Here is a 12,102-nt window from a genome sequence, read left to right on the forward strand (position 1 = left end):
GGCAAATTCTCCAGTTCCCCCCCCCCCCCAAATGACGCCCCTGCTCTCTATGATGAAATAATATTACACGGTAAATACTGAATAATGTTAAAATACCGTTTAACAGTTTCTGTGCCTATTGTATTTGCAAACAATAGTTTCATTGATTTATATTATTATTTATTATACTGGTAGTTATCACAATATACTTTCAATTTTTTTTTTTTTTTAATGCATCAAAATCATTTATGATTTTCATTTTAAACATTAAGTTTAGCTTACTAAGTTTTTAAATAAAAAACTTTCCAGTTGTCGGTTGTTTCTTTATTTGTATGGATATAATATATATATATCTGAGTGATCGTTAGAAAAAAATACAAACGATTGAAAGCAACTTTTCTTGTTGTAGGAATATTTGGACCATACATTTTTAGAAACGTAAACTGTATAATATAATAATATTATATTTAGGTATATCTATACAATCCTTCATATTATTATTTATTACAATTTGGTTTGTAATTCCTCGTTAAATTAAAAAAAAAACAGTTATGAGTATCATATTATTATTATAAATGCATTTAAAATATTTCCAAAATCCAGTGGAAAAACTAAAATTCAACTATTTAAATTGAACGTAATATTTATGACAAGAATATGAAACTAACATAATAACGTTAAGTTGAGGTAATGTAACCAACTAAATGACCATAATTAATGTGGGGAGATTTCGTGTGCGACACCCTGCAGTGCTAACAGGAATTCGGAAGGTGGACTTTCCATGAGTTATGTTTTCCGTCCTTAAACCTGCGTCTTTCGACCGGTATGCTTTCCCTCTCCCCCCCGCCCACCATCCACCCATATGACCAACTTCACCTCGTCGCCAATAAATTTTCGGGCTCCGTGTTTTCATTTCGGTGCGATGGTGGCGGCGGGTAGATGTTAGTTTAATCCAAAACGGATACCGGAATTTTATGCACAATCAATTCCGGGAGGCATTTAATGATAAGCGGGAAAGGTCGACCTGGCGAGCTCGTTAACATTTGGCCGAAACATTTTGGCAAAGATAAACGCCAAAATAGGTCAACGGACGAAGAACATTAAATTAAGCGTACCTATATACATATTATAGTCAAGCGTACACGGACGTCCAACGGCGTAAGAAAACAATGAATTATTTTTACCATACGATTTTAATTAGTTGTGCCTATAATGTAATTCATATAAATTAACAATAACCATAATAATAATATTATTACATCCACCTCGACTGTACATGATATTATGTACACGGCAGGAACCATAGTGCTGATTAACTTACTATGATTGCGTTTCATCATATTATTATTGTCCTCGTTATAATATGGCATTTTACTTGGATATGTATATATGAAGTATGGGTACATGTGTAACATAATATTATTACATACAATATATTATAATAATATGTACCTATATACATATACCGGATCAACGAAATATGTCATTACTATGCCAATTGACACACTTGTAGACAATAATATTCAATCTATATGTCAGTCGGAGTGGACTTTCGTCGGGTTTCGTTCGAATTCCCCGTGGACTTACACGTGTTTATATATATATATATATATTATATGCACGCGAAAACAACGGTTACAACCAAAACCACTATACGGTACAGTAATTTGGCGTCAAAATTTTACGCTGTTCAAATATGTATGAAATAATTTTAGGCTGCGTCGTAAAATTCCCCATTGGCAGAAAATTATAATATTATTCCGTCTATTTTACGGAAAGGGGAAAAATATACACGGAATATAAAACGCTGTGTTCGCGGGTTCAATTTACGGAACACTAACCTCGAGTTTTTTTTTTTATTGTTATTGTTCGCGCGAAAAAAAAAAATATAACGTCCCTTGTATGCCGCTGTAGTAAGCATTTGGTAATTTATCCCACTGAGCACGTACACCGACACTGCATCCGTTAATTTTGTTCTCCAAATAATAATAATAATTACAATTAAACTCGGTCTTGTTGCTTCACACATATTGAAGCCAATCGGTAAATTGTTATTATGTTATTATTATACGTATGGCCGTTTTAGCTGAACAATGTAACGCGCAGTCTAGTTTGGGTCAAATGCTACATAACATCGCACGTAACACGATAGACCACGGATTTATGATGGAATTTAGCACACACCCTTCCGAAACGCCCACGTGCGCTATATAATGATATTATAGATTGTATTAAATTAATATCGTCATAAATATCAGTTCGGTTCGAATCAGTTTTCATTGGCGAAATATGTTTAATGTTATATTTTATTTTGTCGTGCGCGATACGTTATTTTTATCCCACATCCGGATTTTCATTAGATTTACGGTTTATGGGTTTTACTGATAAAATATATAGGGCATTAACAGAAAAAAAAACTAATCAAGTCATAGGTTCTGGTAAAACTCCGTATCGAAGGGAAAATGAAAATAAATAAAAAATATTTAGATTCATCGTTCCGTAGTTGGATTATACCTACAAATATTTCATAATTTATTATTTCTTCCAACTGCTCACCATCCATTCCTGACAATAATCATTTATTTCTGCATATGACTCAACTATCATACTTTCTCACTCGTGTCATCTCATTCTGTCCTACTATTATAGTCAAATGTTTTTATTAAATATAATTTATCGTAAGTTTTAATACATATACATTAGAGAAGAAATTTAATCATCATTTTAAAATTCAAGTTACACAATATATAATCGTCGCTAACTGATATTATATTTACATTAGGTAATTTATAACAAATATACTATCAATAATGAATGAATATCGTATCGTGTGAAAATAATATAAAAGTATCGTGTTTTTACTTTCAGACACAAAAACATAGTCCTCAAGTTTTGGCAGCTCTTTTACTCATCATCCCTTACATTCCTGCTTCCAATCTTCTAGTGACAGTAGGATTCGTGGTGGCCGAAAGAGTACTGTACATACCCAGGTAAATATTCTTCAAATGTACTTATATTATATATTATATCTAATACATATCATAGCATTTTATTAGGGAACAATTATACCTATTATCTAATATATTATGTATAGTACCTATTTAAATGTTATCATTTGTTCGTTGACATGAAAGAGCAACAAGCACTATAAGTATGATCTAAAATTAAATTACATTGTATAAATAATAATTGTATTATTATATATTATATATTAATATCATTTTTATATTATATTTGTACATATAATATATGAATTAACATTTAAAATAATTGATAAACAATTTATTTATCAGATTTTTTTTACAAATATTTATTTTAAATATTTAATTTACCTTGCTACTTGTATTGAGTTAATTTCTAAGGTTAACTTATAAATGTAATTTTTATAAATCATAATAAATTCATTTTTTTATATAACATTTATCAATAAATATTGATTTTTTTAGTATTAATAACTATATACTTATTATAATATTCCTATTTATAGTATGGGACTCATTTTATTATGCGTATATGGACTTCAAACTATCCTGAATCACAAAAAATCATCGAACTGGGTGGTAATGACGACGAAATTCTTTGTGGGCTTCACACTATTTGTATTCGTAGCTAGAACCGTACTGAGAAATAGTGATTGGATGTCTAGACCGACAATCATTAAGTAAGTCAACATAAAAGAAACTTAAATAAATGTATTTTCAAATTTAAACTTTAATCACAATTTGAAAGATAAAATATATACGCTACCTATTGTGATTTTGCTTTGTATAATATTGTCATTCATTTTGAAATATTACAATAATTTCAATATTTTTTTATTCCTTACCATTAAATATAGTTTATCTTTGCAATTCAATATTTTCGTTGACAAATTAAAAGTAGATATTTTTTTTTTTTTTAATGAAAGTCTGACGTAGAAAAATCGATGTTACCAGCTAATACATATTTTATCTCCAATTCCCAAACGGTTCATACATTGCATCATAGTATTATATAAAGTGATGTGACTTTTCAGGGCCGGTTTGAAGACTCTGCCACACAACGCCAAAATGCACTATAACTGGGCGAATTACCAAAGGGACGTAGGGGACACGCAAACAGCTGTAAATCACTACAGGGAGGCGTTAAGGTAAGATTTCAGAAAGGCATTTACTCCAAAAGATAAAAAAAAAAACTACAATAATTTGTTAACACTATACGCATAAAACTTTTACCGGAATTAAACAATAACAATAAATGCAGTTGTTGAGACTTGTGACTGCCTACGAATCACGCTTGCGGTAAATCACAATAATAATAATAATGAATAAACGCGTACCTGTAGTAATTATTCAGATTGCGAAAAAAAGAAATTATAATTTTCCTACGGCAATAAACGCTCTAGATTATGACGTTTTGTGGGAGCTGACAAGGCGTCCGTATTAGTTTTTTGTTGTTGTTGTTGTTGTTGTTGTTGTTGTTTAATGTTAAGACCGCTCTATCTCCAAAACGTGCTTTTGCTCTTAAAAAATGAAAAGTCGTTGCAGTTTGAAAGCCACAAAGAAGGCGGGTATCTCGGGTCATTTTTTAAAATGTGTGTGCAAGTATATATATTATATGCGCACATTTTTTTGTCTTCCGGAAAATAATTATTATTGCAAGACGTAAAAGACGACCATATCTCGGCGTCCCTTCTGTTTTTATCTTTGGTTATTTTTCACGAAGACGGTTGGGTATTAAAAAAACGAGTTTTATTGTGGAGATACTCCAACAGCGTAGACAATATTTATGACGAGGGATCCGAGGACTGTTTGTTTTTCTGTTAAAGGTTAAAACGTGCACAAAGCGCAAGATAAACTGCCGCTGTTATGCGTGACATGTTAAAATATAAATAAGCTCCATTGGGATATAACGAAAACTTCGGTGAAGCATAAATTACACGTTTTTGTTTGTATTATCCTCTAACTGATAGTGGCTTCACTACGCTTGATTGCATTGTGTTTAATAGTTTCAATTGTTAGGCTTTATTATAATTATTTTAGTTTTTTCAAACAAGTTGCTTTTTTATCAACATTACTTTTACGATCGTTTTCAGTTATGTATTTCAGCGAAGATTAAAACGTTAAAAACAATTTAACAGTCTCAAGTATTTCAAAACTATCTGTTTTCAAATTCAGTATTGAATAATATATTTTTTTATGAGTACTCGTGAATGCAATTAAATACAACTGTTGTGTTTACATTGTTATATTATTACAACCAACTTAACTGACGGATATGTATCATTCGATCAATCTTGAATTTGAGGTATTCAATCTGATATTATAATATATTTTAATAAATAATGATATACATATTTAAAATACATACAACTATATATAAAAATTTTGTTATGATGTAGGTAGTTTTTAAATGTAAGATATATTTCATTAAAATCTATCACATCGGTTTAATAATTTTCCTATTAGGGCCCGGTCGCGGTGGTGCCAGTTTTACTAATTTTTTAGAACTTAGAAATTAAACTTTCCATTTTAGTTGCCACCTTAATTATAATACTTGATCACTAATCTACTACACAATACCTATTAAGTGGGGGGGGGGGGGATCGATAAGGTGAATTATATCGAAAAAATTAATTCACGGGAATAATTATCTGGTATGGAATTGTCGGATTTTGATAACTATTTTTTTATCTGAAAAAGGAAGACATCATACAAGCCCCATCGAACTCCGATTTTTATTTTATTTCGAATAGTGGTATAATATTATTTTTAAAAAAACGCTTAAAATAATTATTATTTTTGAAGACATATACTAGAAAGTCTGAGATTAAAATATCGAAAAACGGAATTCGATGTGGCCTATAGAATATACTCTATATTATGGTTTTTTTTAAAAAAAAAATTATCAAATTTAGTTGATTCTGCAGTACAGGATTATTATTCCCGTAGAGCGTATTTTTGTGTACAAAATTACATTGGCACCGGTCGCCTTAAGCAAGTATTTAAAAATAAAAAACGGTAAAAACTATTATTAAAAAACAAAACAAAAAAAAAAAAAACAATTTTTAAATATAATATGCCCATCAATTGAAATAGTACGAAAGTTTAATGCGAAGCTTGTAGTTGAGTAACTATTTTGTTTTCGTTCTATTTTATTTTTCTGGCTAAAACAATATTTTCTATGTCGTTGTCTGACAAACTTTTAAGCTTTTAATCATTCGTTTTCGTGCATTTTATTCCCCTCGGGCCACAGCATTTAAACAATCATTCAGCTGCCGCGGGGCAATTTCAAACACTGCCAACAATTGCAGAGAATATGTGGGTTTTTCATTTCCGCACAGTGATCACAACTAAAAACCGGGCTCGTGAGAAATTCGACGATGATGGTTTTCAAACAAATGCGTTCATTTATTTCATGTTTCGTAATTTGCATGCAAATTAACATCTTGATGTTGTTTTAAATACCTACCGTGTAAAATAACGCCAACACACATATTCAAAACACTGTTAAGAGCACTATGACTCTGTACGCCTTTCCATCCTTGAAAACTTAACACGAGTATTCATTTCCTGTTGCCAAACAATCTCCTTATCGTCCATCCGGTCTAAGACTTTGCGCACGACGCTATAAGCTGCTGCAGTGCGGAGGTTTTTCGATTCTAAGCTTTGAGTTTCCCAACATGACTTAATCATGACACCAAGTGTAAAAATTCTTAATGTTTACCAGTTTCATAACGTAGGTAGCATATTAAAAATAAAATCGAACAGACGGTAGTGTATTATTAATATTAAATTATCGATTAAACAAGGTAGGCAAAAAAAAAAAGAGCAGATAAATGTCTTTTTATTGCGGAAAGCTTAGGTAATTGAGTAACCTATAGTAGCATCATTATAAAATACCAAGAAAAAATATGGTTTGATAATTCTTTTTGCCGAGATAACTGAGGAAATTTTATTTAATATTTTATAACTGGACTCCATTGTGTATTTTCTATGTGTTCAACAATTATTTTATAAAACATTGAGGCAAATTAATTTATATACCTTATTACAAACATTTATTACAAATCCCGTATTATTGTAAAAAAAACTATTATTATTACTATTGTTTATTTAATACTTGAAGTCAAGATATTCGAATAATCAATAAAACAGATACCATCAAAATATGAATTTCTCATTACATAATTGAATTTATCAATCATTACCATTCATATATTAACGATTCAATATAAAATATTTGTTGATAATTACTACTTAGTCAAACATTATACTCAGATACTTGTTTAGTATTACAAAATGTTTGTGGATGAAGGTTCCACCCAATAATTTCTAAAGGAAAGTAAGTAATATTAGTAAGTAAGTAAGTATTATCAGACTATTATTTTTATTACTTACAGTAGAATAGCTCAGAAAGTTTTCGTTCGAATTTCGATATCGCCGTTATTATACACCCTAACTGTTTTAAAAATCGAATTATTCAAAACAATTGTCCTTAATTACACTAACAAATTCCGAATATCATAATTTGAATGTATGCACGATTTATTTAAACATAAAAATGAGATTAGCATGCTTAAAATATCACCATGTATAAGTAAAAAATAAATACAATTGTGTACATATTTAAATATTATATTTTTTTTTTTATCAATTTTTAGTTATGTACTTAAAATACAATAAAAATCTTTAGGCATTAACATTTTTAATCATATAATAAAACGATGGAGGCCTGACAACTGCCGATAGTGTTGTTTCAGTCTTTATCCTTAGAATTACTGTATGTCATTGACTTATCAAAATAATAATAAAAAATGTACGCATCACCACTTTTGATCCCTCAAATATAGATATATATTAAAATTATAATACGATTATAGTTATAGATACTTATTGCTCTGGGTTTTTGCGAATTTATCGTTACACTGCAGTCTGTGCAATTTTAAGCGTTAATCGTAACTGTTTTTATAATACAGAGGACGGTCACTATAATTATCGAGACCTATTTTTGTGAGCGTCTATCAATTTTAATGCAAATCATATTGAAGTTCCTTTATTTGATAGCAACTGTAATTTAGAATACAATTAAAAATAAAACCAAAACGTGTTCTTCGCCAGATGACGACTAGTTTTCCTTTTTCTGTGTCGTTATATTTTCTCTGACAACATCTCTGCTATAATAAATCAGGTGAAATCCCATTTTCAGGTAGGTACACACAATCCCCCCGTGTAGTGTGGAATAATTTTAAACGATAATAATATTACACTTGTGTAAGTTTTGAAATGGATATGTCAACTCTGCCTTAACTGTTTGACAAATTGAATGATATTTTTCGTCCGCAAACTCGTCTCTGGGCTTTAGATAATGTACTGAAACATGTATCATTCTACCAGCCACGAGAGTCTACTTTTCATTTTCTAGTATTATAACAACACCGTAGACACTCTTGAGTCATATTTTATGCTAACAATATAAAACAATTTTCCCAAAGAAAAGGGACAGGACTTCTCAGTCTATTACTTTATATTCAACCGCAAATAAATCAAACACAACAATTTCTTCAAAATAATTACATAAAATTAATAATTGTTGTAATACAAAATAATCAAGTATTCTTAATTAAACAAATTTAAATCTAAAATAATATATTCAACCAAAAAACAATTTATCAAAAATAATAAATATCAAAGAATATTAAATGCAGTTCACATAATATTTATGTTCGATTATAATTATTTCCTTCAGTCATAAATGTTTCATAAAGCTATGATATAATACATTTTTACAATTACATAATATTATTTTTTTAAAGTACACCATAATGACGAAGAATAAAACAATTGTTCATGATTTTTTTATGTTTACGAATTATATAATATTAATTTCATCGTAATAATTATTGATAATCATTGATAACAATGATTATGTAATAAATGAAATGTAACTAAATAATAATTCCGATATTTGTAATTTTTTTATTAAATGGCTTTATTAAACAATAAAATATAAATCATTGAAATAGTTATAAATCAAATACTTTATGCAGGTAATACCTTTATTGTACATTATTAGGTTTTTTGTGACAAAATGACTAATTTTGAAGTTCCTGCTACAAAATCAGACAACATAATATGTTTTTTGACTGAGTATATTACTTAAATAGCTATCTAGATATTATATTAAATAATAATCCGTTGGAATGTAATAATAAAATGTCATAAGTAGGTATATGTTTTATTTCTTACAATTTTGTTATTGTACATGCGGATGAATATTTCTTTAGAATTACTTACAATATTTTTTGGTAAAGTGTTTAATGTTCATATTTACTTTTTAAGCTTTACATCTAATCATATTATGAAAAACAATTTAAGACATTAACTATTGAAATAAAACTAATAACATAAATTCAATAAACGAGATGTGTTTTTTCTGAATCATATTACAATTATTATTACTTGAGGGCTGTGTGCATTCATTTTGACTGATTCATTGTAAAATTTAATATATACAATGAAATACGCATTATTTTCATCAACCCGGTTTGGTAAAAACTTTTTTTATGACATGTCTGACTGAAACTAGGTCTTTTTTATTATTAGTAGTATATGATTACAATATTCCTGGACTATGTATGCTATCTATATATATACGGATATTTGCAGAATCGGTAATTTTTTACAATTTTGACGTGATAATAATTAATATATAATAATAACAATAGTAATGATACTTAAGGTTGGTTAATAGGTTATTAAATGTCTATGAGTTTTTTTATGAATAAATTAGACAGGGTCAACTGGAAAAAAAGAAGCACGTAACATAAGTAAATATTAAATAATTTTGAAATTTAGGATTAGATTTAACATAAATCAGAACTGCTTATACAACTAAATATTTAATAAACTAATATTGGAAAGGTGATACATTTCTAATTTATCAAACTTACAGCATGGTTGTGTTTTTTTATTGATTCAAGAGGTTTTACTAAATAAAAAGATGCTTGTGAGAAAAAGATTCCTAGATCCGGTCACGCAAAATATAGAAAGAAAACAAATTAATTTTACTATTTATTCGGTAGCATTGCAGGGGTGGATTATTATGTTGGTTGTATATTATAATACATTTGAAAATAAAATGTATGCCGTCAAAAAAATTGTTTTTCTGTTTGAGGCATGGTTAGCTATACGCCTATACTGTTTATATAATTATAAAAATTAAATTGCTTATCATAAAAAAAAGTTTTGAGTAAAGAATCATGCGTTTTCATAAAATTGTTAAGATTAGTTTTTATTTTAGTGATTAGAGCGAAGACAATTCTCAACTGCTTATTGAAACTATTAAGTTGCCATTCTAATTAAAAAAGTTATAAGATAATTCAAAAATTTGACTCCCATGCGGGACTCCCAAATCTCTATGGTCACACTTCTTCTAGTTTTATTTTTCTTAGGAAAACTACTATGAAATTCAAAACATTACTCATTAAACACATTGAAGTACTTATATACATTTCCAGTTTATGAAATATTTATTTGAGTCGGTTTGAAACTTTTTGACCTTATGTCTACTAGTTGTAATGATTACCCACTTTGATATCATATGAATATGCACGCACACAAAATAACTTTATTATAAATTAACTGTTTAAAGATCTTTAAGAAAACTAATAATTTATTGAGTACTGGGGTTAAATATATTTAATATTTAATCTAAGCTACTCTTTGGGTATGTATATTTGAGGATTAGTATATTATATTTTTATACCTACTATGATTCTCAAATGTTTTTATCTAGATATATTTCTCCTGGTATGGTTTCCATGAATATTTTATTCAAGATGAAAAAAAAAGTTAATTATTTAAATTTTAAGCACAGTTAGAGTTACAGACTTACATACAACTGAAATTAAATATAATTATTAAGCTTGTGTTTATATTTTAAATACATATACATATTTATAATGAGTTTTAATAGTTAAACTACATTTTAATGATAAATTGGCAATTACCCGGATATTTTATTCGAGTTAATAATAATCCGATGGAATACGTTTAAAATATTAAATAATTAATAAAACGAATGCTTTTATTCAATTTTCGAAATAATATATTTTATTTAACTTGTTTTTGTATTGTAGTCTTCCGACTTAAATCGAACAGTAGGTATACACATAATAAACACATATATTATATTAGTCTATTTATTTTGATGAAGTTTGTTAAAACATTTTTCCCCTTTTTTAAAGAGTTCTTTAAGTTTATTTAATAGAAGCGTATGAGAAAAACCAGCTTTTAGTCCCAATCAAAGATCACTATCTTATCTTTCAATATAAAAGTTTTTTTTTTTCCGTCTGTAGTTAACTGACCATAAAAACGACGAAACAAAAGATACAGAGTCTGCTTGATCAATGAACGCTTCGGTTTGAAACAGTGAAACTTTTTTAATACATTTTTTTATTTACTTTAAATAGCAGCAATTTTATTTTAATACTTAAGAGTCCATTATTATTACGCATTGTTCGTTCAAAAAAAACCGATACTGATCAAATAAATTTTAAAACTCATAAAATAGAAAAAAATAATACAGTCAGTTTATTTCAGCATCATATACTGATCTCATAGCATCTCATACTGAACGCCGACATTATCATGTATTTCATATCGAACAAGATATTTCAAAAATACCAAAAGCACTTAAAATATTTAGATTTGATATAAATCATTATTACTACATTCAGCGATTTCTCTATATATAATACAGTTTCGATGATTAATTTGTCCACGAACTGTATTAATGAACAATAATGTATATGAATTATTCATACTAACCTTTAAGAGTACCTACAAATTCAGTAGTATATTAATCTAGTTTAACAGAAAGTCGGTGTATTCGTTTTTATCGCTAAACATAGCAAATCTAAATTGAAGAGTACTAATCTTGTAATTTTAGATTAAATATTTAAATTAATTTACCTATTATCAATCTTATAGTTAATAACATCGTATTACCTATGTGTTTTCACAACGGATTTTTAGTTATAACGATACTTAAATTTGTATGTAAAAAATATTAAAATTGTAATGACTTACATACTCATAATTTGCATAGTGAAAATTTCAGTATCGTAAAAATAATTCAATA

The 12,102-nt window shown here is 28.1% G+C and overlaps 1 protein-coding gene across 1 annotated transcript in view; it reads left to right on the top strand.

Annotated features, from left to right (window-relative positions):
- LOC132943537 (protein O-mannosyl-transferase TMTC1-like) overlaps positions 1–12,102 on the top strand; it is a 117,997-nt gene that overhangs the window by 63,218 nt on the left and 42,677 nt on the right. Inside the window, exons 8-10 of the mRNA XM_061012578.1 lie at positions 2,848–2,969; positions 3,467–3,640; positions 3,995–4,108. Of these exons, the coding sequence (XP_060868561.1) occupies positions 2,848–2,969; positions 3,467–3,640; positions 3,995–4,108 (410 nt within the window). The remainder of the gene's footprint in view (positions 1–2,847; positions 2,970–3,466; positions 3,641–3,994; positions 4,109–12,102) is intronic.

The sequence above is a fragment of the Metopolophium dirhodum genome, chromosome 4 (assembly GCF_019925205.1).
Source record: "Metopolophium dirhodum isolate CAU chromosome 4, ASM1992520v1, whole genome shotgun sequence".
NCBI classification, from domain to species: domain Eukaryota; kingdom Metazoa; phylum Arthropoda; class Insecta; order Hemiptera; family Aphididae; genus Metopolophium; species Metopolophium dirhodum.